General features: G+C 39.7%; 2 protein-coding genes across 2 annotated transcripts in view; one reads left to right on the top strand and one right to left on the bottom strand.

The window, feature by feature from the left end:
• Positions 1-25,315, top strand: part of ctnna2 (catenin (cadherin-associated protein), alpha 2) — a 327,581-nt gene that overhangs the window by 192,618 nt on the left and 109,648 nt on the right. The gene's annotated exons all lie outside the window — the stretch shown is intronic.
• On the bottom strand, positions 18,074-19,651 carry lrrtm1 (leucine rich repeat transmembrane neuronal 1; the record flags this gene model as incomplete). Its single annotated transcript, XM_083991984.1, has 1 exon — positions 18,074-19,651. The coding sequence occupies one exon, from the start codon at positions 19,649-19,651 to the stop codon at positions 18,074-18,076; it is 1,578 nt and encodes a 525-aa protein (XP_083848110.1).

Below are 25,315 nucleotides of genomic sequence, written 5' to 3'. Positions count from 1 at the left end.
TGATATGCCACAAATCCATTTTCTTTATCAATGTATTCCTGTTAAGTGGATTAAAATGGAGTCATTCTTATCACACTGTCATTCACACTTGTAGGGGCTTTAACCTAATTAGTTCACCTGTCTTGCACGGCTTGAGGGGAAACATAACCCTCTTATGATCAAGTATTGTTCTTATGTGAAAACATCCAAATTCAACAGGGTGAAAGACCCATGGTTAGACAGTTATGAGACTTCCTGTTTGGAAGTGTCTCATATCTGCATTAATGATAGCTTTATAATAAAGTACCTTCAGTGGACATGTACATATATACTGTATTATGACAGCACCATACAGGCTCCATTCTGATATACCATATGTGACTACGTATGTACAGATATTTATGAAAAATGAGCTCACATTCATGGTGCGAGGCAATACATATGATGCCGAAATTGTGGAAGATGCAATTTCATGGTTTATACTTTTCACTAGGAATGGTATGAAGAGATAAAGCTGGTGTTAAATGAACTCTTCCCCTATCAATTGTAATGAGAAAGCATGAGAAGTATGTTGATGTCGTCCAGTCCTCTGTGAATGTGTGCATTTGAAAAGGGCACTACACAGAGCATGGCGCCATGGGAGCCGCTGTCAAAGGCACCCATGGTCCAGATGATGAATCATTCTTTCAACCATGACCAATGCTGCCCATTTTCCTCATACAATGGTCCAGTGTTGCAATGGGACTGGGATGTTGACTACATAATGGCATGTAATGTATTATATATTAGAAATAAGGAGGGAACTACTTTCACCCGTCCTCTGTGACATGCAGGGGTCAAGATCATGGGGACTTAGCCCAGAATGGGTGGCTTTTGGATGAAGGCCTGGGGCAACAGTCTGTAGTTGACCTTGAAGGCCTGTAATTCTCTTTTTTATTTACTCCGAACTATCTCTGGATTTGTTCTCAAGTCCAGCAACGCACACAGTGATACAGTGTGTGGACACTTACATTCAAGACTGCAATGTGAATTCATGCCTCCTCAGAATAAATAACTGGGTTTCTACTGTAATTCCCTTCCAATCTTTTATTTGAAGGCAAACATCTTAAAATTGAACTTGATACAAACCATATATACTTGAGTTTTCTCCACAACACTAGCAATACAATTGTTTGACTGAGCATTTACCTTTATTCAGTCCTTTGCTACAAAGATTGCTATAATTGCTTAATCACTAATTAACATACTTCATATATGAAACATGTGTAAATGAGGAAGACAATATTTGCAAGACAACAGAATACATGTGCCAACTGTAAAATCAATTTAAAGCAGAAGTAAGTGATATATTTGTGTTAATATAAGTCTTAAATAGTTATATCTTCCGACAGCAATCACTTACATAGAGTGTTTGGACCGAAACACGGGTCTCTCAGTCCCTCTGCTCTGCTCTGAGCCGAAGAGAAAACATTTATCGTATCCTACAGTTTTTATCCAATGAGGAGAGAGAACGGCATGCAGGGCTGTGTGTGCAGCCAAGGAACGCCGTGAATGTGGCGACGTAGGGACGAGGACTGTTATGGTGCGTTCAAGGAAACTCGTATTTTTCCGACCGTGAAGTGGTACCAGTTCGATCTGGTACGAGTTCACCGGTCGGAAGTTACGAGTGGCCGTTATAGTGACTTTCACCGGTAAAACAGGTCGGAAAAACACGAGTGGGTTGCCTGAAATGCTACAAAGTCGTAAGTTGTGACTTGAAGCTGTAATTTACGATTTCAAAAGCCTGCCTGGAACGCAGCATTAGCGAAAACGACCGGACCACTCACTTCTGCTTTAATATGTTTGGTAAAAAAAAAAAAAGGAAGCAAAAAGGTTTATTTTGTTGCTTGTTTTACTTTTCGAGTAATACAAAAGTAATAATAATGTTAAAAGAAAATACATTAACCAAGTGCATGTTAAACATTGAAAATATTAACAGTTAACAGTAATTTTAAATTTCACCACAGTTTTGAGCTATCTTCTCAATCATACCAACATAATTTGTTTACAATACGCTGTCCAAACTCTGCTTAAATTCAAACAGCATACTAAGGTTGTACCACACCCAGTCCCGGCCCGTGAGCAATCAGTCCTTTATCCAGACTTTACATCCTTTCTCCAGGGCCTGTAGGTTTTTTTTCATTACAGCAAGAGAGTACAGGATATTAGTCTTCCTCAAGGGCCGAGGACTGAACTGTTAGTCACAGAGCTGAGAAGTGTTGGCTATAAGGAGATGATATGTAGCAAGAGAGCTATGTAGCTTAGGGTGGGGTTGTGGGTGAGTAACAGTGAGCTGTAGTGGGATCTGAAGATGAGGCTTAGCACGCTCCAGCGTCAGAGGATTTGAAAAATAAAAAGAAAGAGAGAACACATTTTATTTCAGTTAAGCGAAAAGATAAAAGTGTACTAGTGATGTGATGTTCACTCAGCAGAATCCTGCAAAATGATGCCTATCAAGATACATATCTGGCTAACGTGCTATGTGGCGTGGCTAGAAAATCTTATCAGCAAGCATCAAAACATGTGCAACCACAAGACAGTTCTGTTTTCTTTAAGGGACAACATGTTAAGTTGTGCTTTCTCAGTTTCTTCTGGGAAAGACTATATGATACAGCTTAAAGAGGGACAGAGATATATTTGTAGCTTAAAAAAAACTCCACTTCATCAAATTAATTTAAATATTTAGGACCTTTTGTGCTCATATATCACCTATCACCTCAAATAACACCACACTGCAAATTAATCCAACTCAATGATAATGCAATTGTTTTGAATCTATCACCATTAATTGCATATTAAATAATCAAAATCTGCTGTAAGCAACAATGGTTTATACAGGTCTGTATGCAATTTAATATTCAGTCATTTATACTTAATTAAAAGTGTATCTGAATAATAATAAAAAAATTACTCACCTGTAGTAAAAGATAAGAATGCTAGAGAATTTAAAATAGAGAACAGAAAAAAGTAATTTGGCAACACTAATGATCATTGATTTATTCTAAGTTAGTGTTTTTTTTCTTTTCTTTTGTATATTGTAAATTCTAATTTAATTACGATAGTTTATACAATTAAAAATGTCATGTTGCCCTTTTAATTAAACCCATAACCCTGATCCCTTTTTATCAAATATAAAATTGAGTGACACTCACGCAGCAGTATGCAGCAGCAAAGAGACCATCACTCTAAGAATACGGAGGAGTTTACTTCAGAAGTCAATAAATAAGAAATCTGCCCAGCATTAGTGACAATGGTCAACCTCTCAACAGACTCATGCTATCTCTCACTAAAATGTAAGTGAAATTAGAGCCTCATCTATTCCCATCTTTTTTCTTTTTTTGTCATTGTAGAGAACAGTGTTTTCATCTGTATGCTTTCCAAGCAGCTGGTCTGAGTGTTTATCTTCTTGCCTCACTGAATGTGGGATTTTGTGTGCTTGTGCTCTGTAGGGGGATGGTGGGCAACCTAAAAAAAACGAAAGCACTCAGGATGACCTAAATCAGGAGAGGTGATAACTCAGACAGATAGCTGGAGATTACCCAGGGATCAAGAGGCTCAGTGTCCTCTCAAACAACAATGACTGGAGAGCATATCCCTTCTCACCACCCCCTACTGAGACCTCTATGGCTGGTATAGACTAGACCATGCATGCCAGTGCACCCCATAAAGCAGATTTGTCACATCGCCTTTTGGTTGTTTTCTTGTTTAATGGACAAAGTAGCAACCGGGTTTAAACTGCCCCCCAAAGACAAAACCCCTCTAAGCTCATTTTGTGACTATAAGATGTTTTTGCTGTTGTGGTTTAATGGTCATATACTGTACAATACTCATTGGTCGATTTGATGCTGTGCAAGTATAGAATTATAGGACAGAGTATATAGCATAGCAGCCACCCCACACACACACACACACACACACACCCAACAATCATTTAGTAAATTATTACAGCTATTGAATTACTGCACAGTTTAATGAAATGGCTTTTGTGATTTGATTTTGAATCATGTGTGTCACTGAGGCTACGAGGCTGTGTGAGTGTGGTTGTGTGTGTGACTGCAGGGGTGCATGAGATGGCCTAACCATTAATTCATGATTGATTGATGAGTATCCTACACTGTGGCCAATAACAAGCCCATCTTCTCCTCTCAGTATATCTGTGAGTGTGGGATGTGTTGGTGCGTGGGCTTGTGAAAAAAGGGGGCAAGAGAGGTTGTTCACTGATTACTTTGCGCTTTGCTTCATCCAAGGAAATAAAAAACCATTTGTTCAGGATATTTAGATGCATCTTTTCTATCCACGGTAACTTCACCTTTTACTTCAAAAGGTGCTGGAAAGATATGAGGTTTCTTTATTTATTTATTTTTGCATTTTTCTAACTTTGTAGAAGCGGAGGAAAATACATTAGGTAGCCATTAAAAAAATACAGTACAGCACAACTTGACCTGAGAGAGAAACTCAATGAACATCTGCGCTACAAAAGCATGCCTTGCTGTAGAAACAGGTTATTCTATAATCACCCAGTTACAACATGACCAATTTAACCACACAGATCCAGCCATACAAAACACATTGTGGATGTCTTTATTATCATCCTGTGAATGTTTTTGAGAATGGAGGAAGGGGGTGTCTGGTGTGGGCCCATGCTTGAATGTACAGTAAATTGCACGGGGTGGGGGTGGTGGGGAGGGTGGGGGGCTGGGGCCTCCAGGCGATGGTTGTTCCGGGAACCATCTGGTTGTATTGGATTTTGGCATTGTTCACTCTCTGTCCTCCAAACCTTTAGCACGCTCTCAGTGTTTATTGTTCCTTCACTTGTCGAGGTTATAATCAAGCATTTTTACCATTTACCTCCTTATTTGCATCTTTGCATCTCTGTCTTCTTTTTTGAGAAGAAAATAACATTATATAATTTAATAGTTCTTCAACAAAATTGTGTCAAATATGCAAGATTGTTAGAATAAACCAAGGGAATTCATTTTATTTAAATTCTTAAAAGACATAATTGTTCCCAAACTAGTAAATTTTAAATACCCAACTTTGGCATAGAGATGATTTGCGTTGTGCATCTTTTCGGAGATAACACTGTGTACTACCACAATGGATACTGACATTGAGGTTAAGAAATTGTAGTATACATTATCCTTCCCTATTGTTGTTAGCTCAGACTGGCATAGTGTAGGTGTAGTCCTGTTGTTCTCAGAAATATCTCATTTAAATGAGAGTGGTACATTTGGTGAAATACGTTCTCTTCATCTGTTGATTTTGTTAGGAAGTGGAGAACTTGTCAGTTCCCTTACATTTTTTCCGTCATATTTGTTTTTGGAAATTAGAATTAAATAGGACTCAAGGACTCTAAATATGTAAATATCAGTTACTGAATAACTACTAAGCTGGAAGCATTTCTTTTTAACATCCTGTGAATACAGTTATCTGTGAGGCTCACTTGGTTCTACCCTTTCTCACAATGATTAAAATACTGTATATGGGGCATTCAAAAGAGCAAAACATTAAAGAGGACTATGGCAGCTTCCATAGTTCCTAAAATGTCAAATATTGTAATTTTCATTTTTTACCAACTGTCTGCATCTTCTTTCATACTCTCACATACAACTGCACACACATGCAAGGCCAAACACAAAGCACAGACTGGACCGAATACTTTCTCATCAAACATCCTTCCATTGTCATCGCGGACCCATGGGTTTCATTAGTGCCAGTTTTAAAACAACAGCTCTCATTCCCACTCCCACTCTCGAGTCCCAAATGCCTTCAATGGGGGAGGAAACAACACTTCCCCGAAGGGTACATGCATATAAAATTTCACAAAAAAAACTATAAATTATATTCTCTGCTCTCATTTGATGGGCTCTGAAGAATCACATCACATTGAAATGTGATCAGCCCTGTTGTTGATTTACACATTTTCTTATTTTCCTTTTCTCCACCAAATATAGTTGAGTGGCGCATGTGTGCTTATCACTGCTTATCACCACTGATCTCAAGGGGGGGAAAAAGCTAAACACTCAGGGACTGACTGAAATTAAAGACTCTGCAGTGAACAGGCAAAGCAGGTGATCATACTGGACACATTTCTGGCAGTGAACATTGCTTTTTGAAATTGTGTTCACTGTATCTGAAGGGTTTGGTATGCTACTAACGCACCCAGGGCAGCTTGCTTTTATCCACCCAGCACACCTTGCATGATTTTTAGAAATGCCCTAAGCACCCCGAGTTGAAAAGTGTTCAACTATGTGCCTACATCATCACAGCTTTTCCCGTGTTGTTTAATCAAATAAGAACAGAGTTTGGATTTTATTCTTTTCTTTTTTGTTTTGCTTTTTCAACAACAGACCTGCAGTAATGAGGGAGAGTGAAGAAAGAGCGGTATTGTTTCTATCTGTCCATCCACTGTCTGAGCATGAAGGGGAAATCACAATTAATGGAATCAGATCTGCAGTGTCGTGACTGAACGTGTTTCTCTTTTTTTCCCTTTCAATTAGAATGACATTAATTTATGAAACAGCAAAGTGGACAGGAGCTCACTTTGTGGTTGCCTAGCAACAATAAAAGGACGCGTCCATGGCGCCACCTTTGCTGCTCTTTTTGCTGTAGAAATTAAAACATGTGTTTTGTGAGGGGTTTTTTCCCCCCATCGTTTCTTTTCATCCGGCTGAGTGCCACATGTTGGAAGTTTTCAGCAAGCTTGTAGGGACAGTGTATCTGGAGATATCTGAAGTCCTACCATTGGACAGGGGAGGATGAGCTGGATCCAGGAATCCCAGCCCAGGAGGCTGCCTTGTTCAGTATTCTGCCGATGTGTGATCCTGACCTTACTGTTGCATGTCCTTGGTGCATGCAGAGCGCAGCAAATGCCTTTTTGGGGGATTGCATGCTCCAACCCATTTTAATGTGCCTTTTCATTCTCAGCACACCATCACTAAGCCCCGCAGCAGGGGCTCAGAGCAACCATTTTGATTATGAGAATGATTGAATTAATGCCGCTGAAGTTGACACTTAATGGATTAAGGTGGTCAGAATTGTTCAAACACATGAGGCAGATCTGTTTAAAGACATCCTAAACCCCTTTATTTGTCAGGATAGGTTTAAAAGTGTAACCCGGCTAATCTAGTGCAAAGTCTATCCTGTTGAAAATAAGGTCTAAAACACAACAACAAGCATTGGTTTGATCATAATGTATTGGATATAATGCAGCAAGTACCCTCCTTGGATTGATTCCACATGGTCAACTGCTGCTGGAGCAAAAGTTGTCAATATTAAATGGTTATTGTTTTCTTGAGTTGGAAACAAATGAAAACCTTAGTGGTGTAAAATATTTCCAAATGATACACTAACTGTACTCATACTTACCTACTACAAGAATGGTAAAGCAAGTTTATATTAGTCTTTTTATTTTTTCTGTTATCTTTTCTTTCAAACACAACATCACTGTTTATATTTCATTCAGCAGTTGCATCACTCTCTCATTTCCTGCTAGCTTTCCAGCGGCAGCCATTACAGACTAACCACAGACCTCCAAACTTGTCATTATTGTTTTCACATAGTACTCACTTCAAATTATGTCTTTCTGTGGTTTTCTTGTTGCTTATCATTGTAACCTAGTGTTCACATCACTGAACTTAACATTCTCAGAGGCATTTTCTATTGGTTGATAAACTCTACATGTATCATAGGTGTTTGTTTCCATTTTTTGTCACTTGCATTTTTTATCCCTTTTGCTGCGCTCACACAGTTCAACTGGTTACTTGGGCTCATGACCATGTTAAAATTGGCACAATAGAAGAGCAAGAGTGAAGACAAATAACAAACACCCATTTCTTCTCGAATCACATTTATTTTCTTCTTTGATGATTGTCATTAACATACTTGCTGCAGAACTGGAGCCAATTGGAATTTGTAATGCATTAACTAAAAGCAATATCGCTGTCACAAAACATTAGCTTCAATGATTGTAAATGTATTTTGTTCATTTTCAAAAGTTATTGGATTAATTTTCCATCATAATCTGGATACCCTGCTTGTGCATTAAGAATATCCAAAGCAGCCAAGAGGGATCATAATGACATATTGACTGAAACACAGCCTCAAAATCCAATGTTGTCATTCACTATAAATTTACTGTATATTCCACCTTCCCCAGTCTTCAAATACCATTCACTAACTGGCAACGTCGTCAAAACAGATCTGAACTTATGTGCAATATATCAGATGTGAATGGAAATTACTTAGGAGGAGCACCGATCATTATAGATTTATAGTGAGTAAACAAAAGAAAAAGAAAAAGAAAGGTTAATCTGTCAATGGGAGAATGGAGGGACTAGTTTGTGCTGATATTTAAAATTATGTATTCTGTGGAACTGATTTCCTGACGCGGGCAGTATATTGGAATTTTGAGACAATATCAGTTTTTTCATGAATATTGTACTTATACTGATGTTGAGTCTGTTTTCAATGTCATACTTTACCTAAAGTCATTGCGATTAAGTTGACTGATATGAGTGAGTTGATTGATATGTGCTGACACTGGTATGAATGCTCATTTATCTCCTTCTGTGGGAAATTGGAAAGATGTTTATTTAACCTCGCCTCCAGATATATTGTGAGACTGTTCAGTAAAACAAACGAGCCCACGGAGTCATCTGTGTAGCAACTTATTATGACCCCATAGTTCAGTCTTTATTCAGCGTTGTTGTAATTATGAAAGGAGCCAGGGAAGACATCTGATGACATAGACTCTACCTTGGATCGATGGGTCAACAGAACACATGCCCTTTCACGCAAGAGGCTGCTGTTCAATTCCTGCTTGTTTCTCTTTTCTATGATCTTTCCACAACCTTTATCATGTTGTTATTACTGTAACTATGACAACAAGGATCGTCCAATCATAAGGAAGTAAACTATTTTTAACCCACGATCTTAACCAATGTAACCAAGCCATGAACTGAAATAATAAACTGCATGTTTATTATTGATCATAGTGATGATGGTCAGGTACATCAAAATTGGATTCCATTTTACCCACGGCAACCAAGGTTCTTCTGCCTCCCAAGAAGCACTATTTCAGCACACACTCCTATAGGTCCTATCACATGTTTAGAACAGATTAACCTCCAATGGTTGAACGTGTTCACTCTCACCCCCAATGAATCTAAACTATTTCCCTTCTGAATAAAATAACATCAAAATAGTCAGTAGCTGAACACATGTGGATTGGAAATTCAGTGTCTCTCACATCAACCATATTGCTTTTACAATTTGTGTAAATTTCTCGCTTTATATTACTGTTGAGTTGTTATTATTGTCAGTGTTAGTGTACTATTACCAGTTATGGTACAGTAGTAGTTGTTGTTGGTGTTAGGAATAGTAGCATGCAGTGCTGGTGGTACCCCGTGGAGTGTTTAGGTTGAATCCTTACTATGACAACAGTGGAGAAAGAAGTCAGATCCTCCAAAAATATTGCTGTAGGAAAATTACAAGTTATAGTTGAAACATATAGGCACCCTGGAGAGCTCATCGGTGGATAACATGGATTAGACATATAGCAACATTCAAATTGATTTGTGCAGGCTGTTAAGTCTCCAAGTTGTATCGGTTTACTTATAGATTTAACTTCTCTAAACATTTGAAAGAAACTTATGCAACAGTCAGACGTGTGAGATGACAGGCAGCAATCCTAACAGTCAACCAGTGTCACTTTTCCTCTTAAGTTTGTGTTCAATACGCTGTAAGACTGCACAGGAGCACTGGGGTGTTATAAACTTATATAGACTTGTAGTGTTGTGCTGCTTGGTTGGCAGAATGGGATGCCAGTGTCACCGTTGGCTGTCACAGCTCTTTGTCAGCACAGTCTCCCAATAAAAGGTCGTCTTTCTGCTCTTCCTCTTTTCACTGTCAACCATGATGGCTGTCGCAAGTTAGACATTAAATGCACTGTCAGTTTAACTATGATACTGCAGTCTCTCTGGTCTTTGCAGTGCGAATACACCACTGTATTGTGTCATAGGCCATCTAATCTCACTCCAAGTTTTTGGACTCTCAAATAATCTGCTAGTTTCTAGAAAAAATCAGTGATCTTGAATTACGTTTTTTTTTGTTTACATTTAACAAAACAGTATTTTTAGCTAATCTGTCTTTAGGCTGAAATTTAAATGCATATTGTACATTTTAACACGTTTTTTTTCTCCCTCTCCCTTTTCTCCCCCTCCCTCTCTCTTTTTGCATTCTTTGTGTATCCATTGGTCTCCTGTGATGCATTTAATATGACAGGTAAGTCCATCTGTTGTATTTATTTTGAAGCCTCTGGGCTGGATTAGCTTGTATGCATTCACTGTCACAGTGAGAATGCTTACCAAAATTGGTATTTGCTGCACCAGGGATGCATTTTAGCACAATGGTGTTGTAAACAGTGAACGCGTTCCCTTTTGCTCAGTTGACACTTGGAGAATGGGGCAATTCCATTTATGCAGCCAATCTCATTGGCTACTGGAGAGATGCCAATCTGCTCTTACAGATAGGGAAGAGAGAGGGAGCAAAGAAAGTGGGTAGAATAGCATTTATTCATCCTGACACTGATCAGATAAATGGGAAATGATAAATGCTGTCTATTTTTACTTCCCTTAACCTGTGTTAACTTTTTATTATGCCTCTGTGGCAGCAACAGCAGTGGCCAGAGGCATTAGTGTTAAGGATGCCCGTCTGTATGTCCCATTTTAATGAAAGCCTCAAGGGGTTTCCTTGAAATTTGGTATAAAAGTCTGTTTGAACTCAAGGATGAACTGATTAGATTTTAGGCGGTAAAAGGTCAAAGGTAACTATGATTTCACGAGTGTGACACATTAGAAATGCCTGGAGGGAATTTCATTAAGGTCACTGATTTCGCAAACAAGTTTTTGACTGCCACTCACAAATTTACAGGCTAATTCTGACCTCTCTGTGACATCATAATGTTCTGGCTGTAGTTCTTCACTACATACCGGTATACTATATGAGTCGGGACATACTTGGATTTAAACTGCACTTTGACCGGTTGGCAGGGTCATACAGCTGAGAGGCTGTTTCTGTGTCATATCTTTCAAATGTGTGATCAAAAAAAAGCATGATCAAAGTGTATTTTGGGATTCAGTTTTATTTGAGGTGATCTGACAATGAATAGTGGAACATGATGCAGTGTGCTGATGATTTAGCATGAATGGTAAAGAAGTTGAGCTGATATCTGTCTACTAAACAAAGGACTACACAGTCATCATCTAAGACGAAAGGCTTTGCTTTGAAATCAGTTCCCAGAATGCATTTTTTATTCATTTTCTTCGTGCTTGTTTGACTTCTTTGAAAAGCTGCTGGTGCCCACATGTAACACTGTGAATCTAAATGTCCATTCACTGCTGCTTAGTTTATACTTGCTGAAAAGTCCAGGATGCCCCCGGAATAGTAATTTGGCTGATATTTAAGTTTAAAGACTGTCTGTGAGGATAAAGAATGTTATTCATAAAAATCGAATATGCTGTACCCATTTTTTGTTATTTTCAAACTTCATAACCTTACTGTTTCAGCCACCTGGGGAAGAAGTAGATTAATGGATTTCTTCTTTTGTATTGTTATCGATCGGCAGGAAACACACATACACAAGAATATTGTTCTTCATTAGAACGGCAACAGTAAAATGTGCTTTGAATCAAATTAAACACATTCTTCTTTAACATATTTTACTAGCTTTGGAAAGTCAAAGTGGCACAAAATATTTCACAGCTGGTTTGTAGGAGTTTAATTAAATTTTAGTTTGATCTGGTCTGGACACAATGATATACGCTTCTGGTGCTTTCTGCATTTTTCAAGCGCCTACCCTACAGTACCACATCCTTATACTGAATGCTCCCAGATATTTACATTTACAGTAAAACATGTTAAATTATTGAAATGATTTATTGTTCTTTGCACAGAACAGTCTCCTATGCACACATCCAGTTGCAGAAAGCTCAATCCTGCATTTTATTGATTTCTTTCTCCTTGTGTGGGTGCTGGATCATGTGTTAGACACATGTCTCTAGGCGTCTTATTTAATATGACCATTAACAAGACCACTGACATATGAGGAGAAGGACTTGATTAGGAAAAAAAACCAGAACATTCATGACCTATAAGATCTGAGGTGTGAGGATTTTAGTATATATCATTGTGGATTTGTTGTATGTCCCAAATAATTCCAACAGCGTATATCTGTAAAGGTATGAATAATGATAATAGATGAATAGAAAATCCTTCTTCCAGTCCTGAATAAAGCTTTGTCGTTCAGCCACCGTTAATGCTCTGAATATTAGGCGCTGACCCACATCTGCTCTTATACAGGTTACATGGAGCCCCAGATGCAAGCCCAGCTGTTACTCTGTATTATTTCACTGGCTGACCCCGACGGTTTATGTAAATGCAAGACAAAACATTAGCATAGGCTAATCCAACCTAGCCAGAGCAAGAAAGTTAACTACAATATACACTCCGATATATACGAATAGCTGTAGTAATGATAGTACCAATAATGGCCACCAATTCCCTGTCCCCCTTCCACCCTCTGACTCTGTGTAATGAATATTCAACTGCCAAGCTTGCCCCCATTCTTTAAACAGATTCACCTTCTTTAGCAGTCACTATACTGCTCTTCCTACAGTACCATATCTAGGTAAGAATAATAACTCCTAAGCCATAATTATTAATTCAGTGTTGCTTGAGTATGGTACATGTAAATGAAGCTGTGGGCGTAGAGAGCTATAGGTTGCCTGGAGAGTTAGCCTGCATGGGTAATGAGTGTAATTGTAATGCCCTATGAACCTGTGTCTGTTTTACTGAAGTTATAGTTTATTTCACTTTCATAAGGGGAGGACTTCACGGGGAAAATATGTGCCATCTCAATATGTGTTTTTCGGAAGGGGAGACCTCTCTATTCCCAATTATGTGTGGGTGCAATTTCCATTTGTCGCCCCTTCTCAATTAATCCACAGCTCATCTATAAACACCAGCATCTTGTCAGTGGCCATCAGTGAATTCAGTGCAGTGATATCACATTAAGAACAGTGACAGCAGCAGTTTTTTGTAAGGCAGCTGAGAGAGGAATGGACGAGGAGGGAGAAAATAGTCTGTCAGGGGTTTTGGATTCAAATATAATGTTGATGATGATTAGAATATTGATCCTGATCACCCACCTGTTATAATAAGAAGCAGTGGAAAGAAGCAGTGAAAAGCCACCCACACATTGTCATTAGTCATCACCAGCTCCTTGCAGCCTACTGCAGTACATGCTGCCACCCATGATTTAGCTCTCCATCCAGTTATGAGGGGGTGTTAAGCGTTTATTATGCAGCACTGTCCCAGTCCCAGTGAGAAAGCAAAATGTTGGCCGATCGATACCCCTCACAGGAAGCCAGGTTAATTTATTTTTTAAGGATCTGTTTGCGTCTCTAAGGGCCTCCCCTTGCTGTGGGTTGGGATGCAAGCTACTTCCTAAAGATCTGCAGAGTGATGTTTTGTCTCTGACACACACACACACACACCGCTGCACAGGAAAAGCACTGTACATTGAAGGCAGTCACACTGGCATAAATATGCTTAAACCCGCTTGATAGGCTATACTGTATTTCTCCGTTGTTTTTATGCTGCACAAAACCAATTTTTTTGTGCTTGTTGATTGGTACTACGGCTAAATTGTGTCTGTTGGGATTTCAGCTAGCAGGTATAGTTTAAGTCTTTAGGGCCTCTCTGTTGTTAGTGTTTGACCTTTAGCTGTGACCCACGTCTCGTGTTCAGCACATGCACAATGTCCCACTTTTTACACCCTATACCCCCCACTGCATTTTCTCATTTCATCATTGTGACCTTTACGTTTTGTGTCAGTAACTCTGCCTCCACATCCACCTTTCCTTTGTGACTTCTCATCATAGCAATGCACCCAGAACAGTATACTGTAGCACTAGACATCACATGGCTTCCTGTTCACATGTGCACAGACGTAACTGCGTGTGTACAGTACACATTCACCGCATGCTCAGTTTAGTACACATATGCTGCAAGACAATAGCTTCAGACCTAATAGTATACAAACTGTACATACAACCCATGTACTGTATGTTTTCTGAGTGGCGAGCAGCTGTGACTCTGTAAAGCACAGAGCAAATGTCACGCTCCCTTGCCCAGCTGCAGTTAAAGTGACTCAGAGTCTCACACATTGTTTTCCGACTGAACAGTGATCTGACTTGTGTAGCACAGTCACCACTTCACCATATAGACTGCTTATCATTCTCCAATTAGTAATGGATTTCCATACAGATGAGTTTGCACCTGCATGCAATGCAAGGGAGAGCTGAATACATGTGTTATTACTACAGTATGATCATTTTGGTTACCTCTCATCTGTATTGATTTTTACTAAGCACCATCAATCAAAGCATTTATAATGGATGCTGTCTGAGAGCACATATCTCCCTTCAGGGAATTATCACCCCAGGATTAGGTCAACCAGAGATTTGATCTATTGTCAGTCAGATGAATTGATGTTTTGCTCCAATGTTTCTCTATAGTTACGTCTACCTGTCTTCTGGACACCGAGAGAAAGAGATTGAGAGGGTAAAGGTGCGGAGGGACAGAGATAGCTCGAAGTAGTTTTAACGTCAGCCCTCTGGACTCAAAGCTTTTAAAATATTCAAGGCCATTCTCCATCACCTTTTGCCCTGCTTGCTTGTTTAAGAAAAGAGTGAAATGAAATCAATAGTGGTGCCAGCAACGGCCTCTTTGCCAGGCATCATCCAATATTTATACAAATGAATCTGTGTGAATTGTGTGAACCTGAAATTTACCCTCCAGTTGCATGTTTAACGGGCTGTTGGGAGAGGGTGCATAATCTAGACAGGGCATGAAGATGAAGGGAATAACATAAATCTCTGTCCCCATCGTGATGCTCTGCCGTACATACTGCAGTCATTTGCATTCATATGATATGGCAGGTTATGATTAACAGCTATGTTGAGTCTTAAAGTGGGACGCCCTTGGTACCATAAATAAGAAATGGATCATAAATTCCACAAGGCAACTTCAAGCCATTATCACTCCCTAAAACATGTCTGCTAACAAATAACCACAAAGCTCAAAGCTCAAAGCTTAGCTTGTAACTTGACTACAACATGAAGTGCACACAGACTATCAATTTAATTAACATGAGTTAATCAATGTGTTAATACCTCCGCCCAAAAAAGAAGGTACATTGTGGGTATTGTAGCTCATCTGAACAAAATATAGCTTTGGAAATTGCTCACATTGCACCTTTGCCTTTCATCCTACTTCCTCAGACACTGGTTTGATGTTAATGATTGCTACGGGGGTCCAGATGGCTGAGGTTAGGGTTAATAATTCAGCACTGTTTGAAACGGATACGTGTGAAGACAAACTCCCTGAACACTATTGTGAGCAGAAACTCACATACAGATACACAGACATGTTACAGTTATGGAGAGAAGAAGTGATGAATTCAATAATGATTACATTTTGAAGGATTTTTTTAATGATTTTTAAAATTACACTCATGCTTTGTATTTCTCTAGAAACCTGAATGTTTGTTTACTAACTCTTGCATTATTTGAGGGGTATTATAAGAAAGTGGCTTCAATTAGGTGCACTCAAGTGCAAACACTGAATTCCCTGCATTCACTTCTTATTAATATGGATATTTAGTAGGTGATGAGATTTTACCTGAGAGAAATTAGCTGTGGGAGGAAAAGGAGGTAATTTGATATGTATATCCGGTGGTTCATTTTATGAATTCCTCCAGGATTTGGTGATCATGTGATTACAAGAATTAACACAAATTTAAGCTTGAGCTTGCAATTGTGTCCAATCCCTGCAATATTTACAGAAAATACTGTTGCAATGTTTGACTGTTTCACTCATCACTGCCGTTTTTACTTAAAACTATTTCATTTCAGAACCACTGATAATTAGCCCAGTTCCAATAAAATTAATCCTCAAACCCAGCAAAACATTTTTTTATTGCCTGCGGGGACCTTAAATCCTCTGCACTTCTACGTAGGTGGAGCTTACTCCCAGGCTCTGTATCACCCCCTACAAGGCCCACCAATTTGAAACTCACCAAACCATATCTAACCCTGTGAGCACCAACCAATCTTACCTGTTTTTTTCTGACCCTTTGTTTCATACTGTTCAAAGAAAACCAGAACACAAGCTGTACTTGCAATGTTACTGATAATTTTGAAGATGACTTTTTAATCATACTGGAACTAATTATGTAATGATCATCAGTGAGTTCTTGAAACATTTTTATTCCTGCTGACTTACAAGTTGTAAACATTATCTTAAGTTATCGCAAAATAATACAAAAAATGATGCAAATTGATCCATTGATTTTTTTTTCTTCAGAAAAGCTGCTGCAAATTCATTATATTGATGTTGCCCCTGCTGTGGAAATTGGCAGAATATGGTGTACAATAGGTGAAATGCAGCCACAGTATGAGAATATGCACACTAGAGAGCAGTCTGTTCCCTCTTTCTGCAGTCGTTGTGATCCTCCATCTCCCTCACACCACCTTCCACAACCCCCACCATCCACCCCACAACCCCATCCCCTCACACAACATACTGTTCATGTCAAAGGACCCAGGAAACACAACATCTGTCAGTGCACTAATTTACACAATGAACACCAGAGGATGAAGGATATATATATATATGTGTGTATATATACACCTCAAAATGGCCTTGTATTCAACAAACATTTTACATCACATGAAAACACAGTGAAGAATATTGTATGTGCAAATCTTTCTTGAAGCTGGTGGATCATTTCTTCAATGATTCTGACACTATTTGAATTGTATTTTGATTCAAGTAAGCATGGTGTCGGTGATTGTTGTCTTTAGTGTGCTTGGTTCCGTGAAAGTAGGCATCACTCCTCTGTGAAAGAGGGAGAAGCAATGAGAGGCATAGCTTTAGATCTTTGACACTCTGCTTTCTTTACTTGGATGGTACACAAATAGTGATATAATAATATGAAAAAAATGCTAACCGATTAAAATGAAATAGATCATTTGAATGTTTTCACACATAGGCAATGGGGAGGGGGAAAGAAACTACACTGATAGCGAGCCAACACAGTGAATGATAAAACAACAAACATGAGAGTTAAAACAGAGAAGAGATCTAAAATTCAGACCATGGATTTTACATTTGTGATGAGATGCAGATATCCCTCTGGCCCTTTCTTTTTTTTCTTTTTTGTATTTCATTTTATTATTATATTTTTTTGGTGCGTTGCACTGCAGAGACAATTGCTCTCCAGTCCACAAGCGCAAGGACTGCGTCTATCGTCATTCATCCTCTGACAGGCTTCTCACGTACAAATGAGTTTACTGTGAATAGCAATTCATTTATTTAAACATTTTTTGTAGTTTACAAAAGAAATAGATTATCTTGTATCATTTTTTGTCCACACTTGCACTTCTTCTTTTAACATATTTTACACAGACTTTTATTTTTTACATTTTTAATCCAACTTAAACATGATTTTTTTTTTTATATTTTAAATGCTTGTCAAATATTGTGTTTACCATGATACAAATGGTTTCTTTTTTTTCTTTATTTGTCTTTTATGTGTCCACAGTTTGTTTTTAAACAATAATTAAATGTCCTGAAGTAGAAAGACACATTAAAGCTCAATTATCCATCCATGAGAAAAAAAATCCTCAGTGCCCATGATGTATTCCTCTCTGTGTTTCTGGAGAACCTCAACAGGTCCAAGAGTCAGGTGCCCATTATGCCCCGTGGCCTCAGATCAGCAATAGATAACAGTAGCAGTAAATCCACCTTGAAATAGTCAGCCACATAAAGCACACTCCTTCCACGTCACAGTGAGATGCTGTGTAAAAAGTGTCCAAAAGATCCCTTTATTCCTTCTGTCCTGCAATATTCCCCTCCCCAGTGTATCCAAAAAAAGGGATTTACTGTATATCCAGACAATCACAGGTAAAGACGTACTCACAAAGCAGGGTCACACCTCACATTCCCGAGAAGGTTGTTGTTGACAAGTGCAAGAGCCATATTCATTGATGATTACCAGAGCTCCCTCAATGTGGTTGGGCTTATAGTCAACATAGTACTCCGGAGTAGAAATTGTAGCCATCTGCTGCATGCTTTGCTTTTGCTTCTGCTTACGGCGCTGACTGCTGAAGCATTGCCTCAGTTGTCTTATTCCGGCTGGAAAGCACTTCCATGCCACATACAGCATGAGCACTATGATGAGAAAGGAGAAGATGAGTGCCATGGTGCCAGTCACCACCTTGTGAATCTGCATGGTGCTCTCCAGGTCATCATGGCCCACTGTGACAGTGAAAGAACTGGTCACCACCTCACTACCCTCACCCTCATAAGGGTTGGGAGTAAACGGGCCCAGGAACACAGAGCCACCCTGGGCCAGATCCCTCGTAGAGGCGTACAGGCCTGCTGTAGTTACATCCATCGGGGGATCCTCACATAGCTGAAAAGCATAGACAGCATCCAACACATCCTCGCCCTGTGCGGTGTCAGGGCTTGAACACAGCAGGGAATTGTCACGCTGGCCTCGGAAGGCACTCAGCCAAGAGGCCAAGGCACACACGTTGCGACTGCACTCCCAGTCATTCCCTGCCAGGGTAATGCTGTCCAGAGATGACCATGAATCCAGGATGCGCTGGTCCACAGAGGTCAAACGATTGGAGTCTAGCATTAGCACCTTGAGTTTGGGTGCGCTCTCGAAAACATGTGGCTCAATGTACTCGATCTCATTAGCTGACAGGTCAATCTTCTCTAAAAAATGCCATATCCAGTCCAGGGTGTTGACAACAATTGTGGCACGATTGTTGTGCATGTACAGAGTGCGTAAAGAGATGAGGCGAGGGAAGTGGGCTAGGTTGACTTTAACCAGCTCATTGTGCTCAAGATGCAACTCAGCCAACTTGAAGAGGCCAGCGAAGGAGTTTCGAGCCAGGCTCTGCAGTTGATTGTATCCCAAGTCCAGAAACTGCATGCTCCGGCAGTCTTGAAAAATCCGCACTGGCACAAATTTGAGAGCATTGTAGCGCAAATGCAAATTGGTGAGCTTTCTAAGGCCGTGGAACAGGTCGGGCTCTAGCGCCTGCAGCCTGTTGTATGAGAGGTCCAGGATGCGCAGGTTTGGGAGGGGCCTAAAGGTACCATTTGGCAGAATCTCAATCCGGTTGCTGCTCAGGTCTAACTCCTTGACTCGTCTTAGCTTGTCGAACGCACCCTCCTCTACAATGTCAATGTTGTTGTGATCTAAGTAGAGCCAGGTGAGCTGTGCCAAACCAGCTAGTTGGCCTTCACGCAGCTCGGTCAAGTTGTTCTCTCTCATGGACAGGCCCATGGCACTGCTCAGATTGCGGGGAATGTCTGTGAGGTTGAGCCCCTCGCAGTACAGCAGCTTGCTGTCGCAGCGGCAGAGCCTTGGACAAACCCCCTCCACCAAGGGAACCGTTCTTAGAAAAATGCCCAGTGAACACAGTATCAACCCAGGGGGCTTCTTCAGTGGCCACTTTAAGTACAGTCCAATTAGAAGGAAATCCATTAGCATAAATATCCAGGGATGTGTCTGAGAAAATGTCCATTGAACCACTCTGGATATTGTTTTTTGCACCTTCACATCATATTTATCACATCATATTTAATTAATTTAATAATTGGCTTCGTTACGTTTCTGTCTCTGATCCGTAGGCAGTGATAGTATATTTCTTTAATCGAGCCAACCAAGAGAATTCTTCTCGAAAGTGCAAAGGATAGAGGGCAAGTCTCTGTGCTTATGTCAGATATCAAGCAGTGGGTGGAGAGTAGAGGGGGTGAAAAAAATAAATAAATAAAACTGTCCTCACTTATAGATCTTATTTGAAAAGATTCCTACTCACCCCTATGCAAAAGCTGACAATCTCCATTCAGCGTCTCGCTTTGTGCCCCAACACTAATTATGTGCGAATCTAAAAAAGACCCCACTGTGGTACAAATTCTCCCCCCCTCCCTTTTCTCTTTTCAGTGGACACCAGATCCTTGGCAGGCTTACAATGTCTCAGTTCTCCTCAAGTGAAAGAGCCAGAAAGAGAAGGAATTCAAGTAGCTTTCAGCGAGATGGTAGGAAGTGCAAGTTCCCCTGTCTGTATGCATGAGCTCTGTCTCTTTTGCTCCTCCGCAGTCCTCTGCTGCAATGATCAGAGGGGAGAAGACACAACCAGAGAAAGAGAAGGGAAAAAAAGACCAAGGAAAAATCTCTTTCAATATCTGTCCTGCTCTTTTCTCCTCACCTTCCTGCTTAAGTTTCAGCAGATCTGTCAACACATATTATCGTCCATCTCTGGAAGCAATCACTGACTTGTAAGGTTTAAATCCATTCAAGCGGGTAATCATGCTTTCATTGACGGATGTAAGGGAAAAAAAGAAGAGGATTTAAAGCGGTGAACCCTGTTCACTGTTTTCTTGTGTAACAGTATTCCTTGTCATCTCAGTGGCTCATCTCGGTTAAGAAGCGGCTCGCATCCCCCCGGCAGTTTGCAGGTTTCGTTCACTCCCTCGCTCTCCGGGTGTTTTCTCAGCCAGCTGGAAGAGGCTGCTGAAGGCTGGTGCTGGTAAGCAGGCAGGGGCGGTAAATGTGGGAAGCAAAGGAGCGCGCAATCCCTTGCAGCAGACCAGTACACTGACAGCGCATGCAGAAGCACCTTCTGTTCACTGAGTGTCGTAAGCCACTCACAATTCAGAGTGCTCGCTCTCTTTCCCTCACTCTCTTGCTCTCTTTCCCTTGATCGCTCACTCACTTGTTCGTGCTGTTCCCCTCCTCTTCCTCTCCCTCTCTCTCTCTCTCTCTCTCTTGCTCTGTCTCTCTCTTTCTCCCCTTCCCTCCTCACTTTTCTCTTGCTGTGTTTTTCTCTGTGCCTGAGAAATTTACATATTCAGAATGGGCTGGGCTTAAACCAGGAGCTTTAATGAAACTCCCCTCTCTCGCTCTGCCCCCCACCCCCCTTCTATCTCTCTTGCTCTCTCTCTCTCTCTTTCTCTCTCCCTCCCCCTCCCTCCCTCTCTCCTTCGCTGACTGTAATGAATTGGGCCATATCATGTCTGCCTCCTTTGACGTTGCTGTGAGAAAGCATTTTTTCTTATTTCAAAGTTGCAAAAAAATAGAAAAATCGTTCATCCTGTGAACAAAAGGGTGCCCTACATAAGTTCCACCCCTACAGCAAAGAACCATTTGCATGCAGTTTAACAATCATGTCCACATATAGGAGAACGGAAGAAGACCCTGGAAGAAATATTATACCTCAAATTAACCATATTCTCTCTTGTGATCAAAACTATACCCCACAGAACATGGAGGAAATTCATATAATTAAAGTAATAATTGTATAATTTAAACATATTCATCATGTATGTCTTATGATTTCAATTATGACTTTGTGTAATGACTCACTGTCAGTCTATTGATATTCATTGTTTAGCCTTGCTAACAATAAAGGCTAGAGTGTAATGAGTCAAGACTAGAGTATGACATTCCTCATTTGATCAAACTGTCCTGTAGCCAGGCATTCTATGTCAGTGTCAATTACGGTTATGCTATCCATTCTGAATACAAATGTAATTGCTTGCCACATAATATTAGCATAAAGCTATAACGTACATAATATCTTTTTCTTTTTTTTTTAAGGTCCGCTCTTCCTTGTTTTGCATTTCTCTGGGATCAGTCCTAGCACTGTCGCCGTTCTCCCATTAATTTTCAAAGACAATGAGCTGTGACAGTGCCTTACATTCCTCATAGCAGCCAACTTTCTTACCATCTGCTCTTGTTTCCTACCAAAGTTCATTGCATTTTTATGGACAGATGTCATGACTTTGATATGAAGAGGTCTTGCTTTTTACGTCTTAGAATAAGAAACCAAAAATATATGATTATAATGATAAATTAATAATAATAAATTGACTTGTTTTTATCATAATTGTATTTTTCTGTTATTGTCCTGAATATACCTTGTATATAATACATCTGTGTTTTACTGATGTGGACCTGATACGTGTTTGAAGTTGAAAAAAAAAGAAAATGGTTTAATTATGTCCCTTTACAATAGGCTCAGTTACTTGTTTATAGAGCTAAAATAGATATATATCAAATATTAAATATCCTTTGATGGATCAGGACTAACCCCATAATAAACATTTACAGCATGCTGTTATCACCAACAGCGGCAAACATTTTGAAGGTGATCCAGTTGACTGTATTTCATTCTTCATACTGACTCTGAACATTTTTAAACATTTGTAATCTGGGAACACCATCTCAGTATATTAGCTAGCTCAAATAATATTGACAACATGTTAAATAAAAGACCCTGATACATAAATATAATCTCCATTACTATGGAATCGGGTGCCTGTAAAACCATAGTGCTAAACTGAGTGTGGCCAAAAGCCCAGGTGGTTTGTGTTGTGTTTCCGTTTACTGTGCTACTGTGTCTTTAAATATTTTCCACTTTGTGTTGTTGTTCGGCTTGGAGTAGCTAGTTGTTGTGTTTTGTGGTATTAGGGTTAGCTGTAGAATATTTTGCTAATGGAAGGGATTAGCTTCACAGTATTACAGGGAAAATGCAAGATTAGACCATTGTAAGTGCATCTCATCAAACAAAAAATCCCCACCCAGTGGTATAGGTCATTACTACAACAACAATGTAAGTCATTCTGACTGTTACGACTCTATCTGTATTCTAAACCATTGTCTTTTATGCACAGGATTTTAGCTGATACTAAAAAAAAAGGAATTCCTGTTTGAAGCCAAGACACATTCATCTGACCTCTGGATATTTCTAGAACTGGTCACTTAGTTTGAGTTGTGGTGTGTGAGTGTGGAGAATTTAGACCAGAGCTTTGATTCATGTTGTACTGATGGAGAATTGACCAGCTTCCACACCAAATGGAGTTCAAAGTGACAGTGTGCCCCTCTATAATAGTGATGCTGGTTTAAGGTCAGTATAAGATCCTGTACTGGTTACTGGTAAGTCAAAATTTTTTGGAAAGAAGGATGATGATAATTAAATGAGACTCTTTATGAGAAAATACATTATTCCACTGCATGTGGAGTAAAGGCTGGCTTGACAATGTGGTGGGAGTTTGATTTCAATAATTATACAGAGGAAACACAATTACCTAACAGCCCTGCACTTTGTTCTGACCCTGTCTGGCATCCCACAACTTAACCTTAGATACTGCAGCCGCCACCAGGGGCACCACATTCTTATCATCTGTGCCAAAAGAAGTGACAGCTGTTGCACAGATGATACTCTGGTTGAACTACATGTGTGTGAGTATTTGAGCTTATATCTTTTGAGGTACATGGCATGTTGTTTTTATTTTTGTACAGTAAACTAATTTTCAGTCAACAGAAAACACAGTCATTCGGTCACTGTCAGATCAGTCAAAGTAGATAATATGGAATATGATATAAGGAAGAAAGATGGGCCAGCATGTCAAATCTTTAAGCCCACCCAGTTAGCAGATTTGGCATGAAAGTATGCTAGCTCTAGATCCAATTTCCTGTTTCACAAATCTTATTTTGGAGTACTCAGTGAAAGTTTGACATTAACAAAGATGTAGGAGGAAAACAAAAACTGTCCTTCACATCGTGAGGAGTTCTTGAAGTTGAAATCATCTGTGCTTTGCCTCTACTATATTTCCTCCTAGCTGTAATGGATGACTACACCATCAGCTAATGACTTGGTGCACTATAATGACTTGACACAGCGAACAGGAGATGAGAGTATCTAGAGACCATCAGTTTTAAGACTTTAACAGCTTTGGCTCTCTGCTTCGGAGTTAAAGTCAGCACAAGTGTGAGTGAAAGTGTGTGACCGTGTGTGAGTGTGACACACTTGCCCAATGACACGCTCACATGAGCACAGTCATAGAAAACAGATACGACCATATTAGAGATTGATGGTAGCTAAGGGTATGGATTTTCTTTTAATGAATGACCTTTAAATAACCTTTTTTTCTTTTAGCTAACATCATAAGTCTTCAGGTTAGCATTCATGTATGAATGTGACTCATACGCCTTCATATCAAACAACAAATAAATGGGTCGTAAAATAATCCTACTGTGGGTCTTTGTCATTCTGAAACAATAGTTGCGGCTTTGTGAAATGGAGAGAAGGGTTATTTTTATGGTGTCATGCTAAGTATTGGGATGAATATGGTGCAGCAAGTAATTAACAGCTGATAATGATGTTGAACGTTGAACACTAATTTTTGTTTCATTTTAGCATATTTTTCCATCCCTTTACAATTGCGATATTTAAAAAACCACAACACTGACCTTTTTTTAAAGTCAAGATTATTTCATGTTGTTTCTTTCATCATGATTATGTGTTTATTTTGTCAACCAGGAAAGGTGTTGTGTAATATAATAAGAATAATGTATTTTCCATCCACTGAGTGATGCTGCTCCACTTGTTATTTTGCCCTCAGAGAGTAATCGATGTGGCAACAAGTACAACACAGTTTAGTACAGTCAAGTACTGCATATGAAGAAGAATTAAATTAACCTTTCCAGGGCATAGCACAATGAGTAGCACTGATCGGCCATCGGCGTCCTATCTGACCACTGCTTAACCCATCATGAAGCTCGGTGACTTTTTCAGCAGCTGTGAATCAGAAGTTTTGTTGTTGTGCAAACAAACATTCAAATTTTAATTTGGATATCCAAACTCTTTCGCATGATTACATTTCCCCGACTAATTATGTGATCACTTTACTCACGATGTGACATCTTGGATTTTTTTTTATTTTTTGGTAATGAAATGGTTGGAGGTTGTGGTGTATTGCCAGCACATGAATTGATTTGAGGGATCAAAGAAGACTCCGAATTATCAGCATCCATGATTACAGGCCCATTATTTAAATCATTTATTGAATCAGAGGACGTCTGACTGTGTGAGCCCAACAAAACAAGGCAGATGATGACTAATTGGCCCGCTGCAGAGATAATGTTGATGGGCAGCTGGGAAAGGATTGTGGTGGGGGTCGGTGGAGACGCTTGCACTGTGCAGCCGCTGTCAGTGGTGTGGAGAGGAAATGGCATGAGATGACGCTGCATCCGCAATTGAGCACAACCCCCAGCAGATGGAGGTTTCTCTCAGTTTAAAAGGGTCACAAGTGGACAGAGAATTGACATTAATCTCATTCATTTCAGCTTCAGTGTTTATTTTATGTCTTC

The sequence above is a fragment of the Trachurus trachurus genome, assembly GCF_905171665.1.
Source record: "Trachurus trachurus genome assembly, chromosome: 1".
In the NCBI taxonomy this organism is placed as follows: Eukaryota; Metazoa; Chordata; class Actinopteri; order Carangiformes; family Carangidae; genus Trachurus; species Trachurus trachurus.
This window is presented reverse-complemented; position numbering and strand designations above follow the sequence as displayed.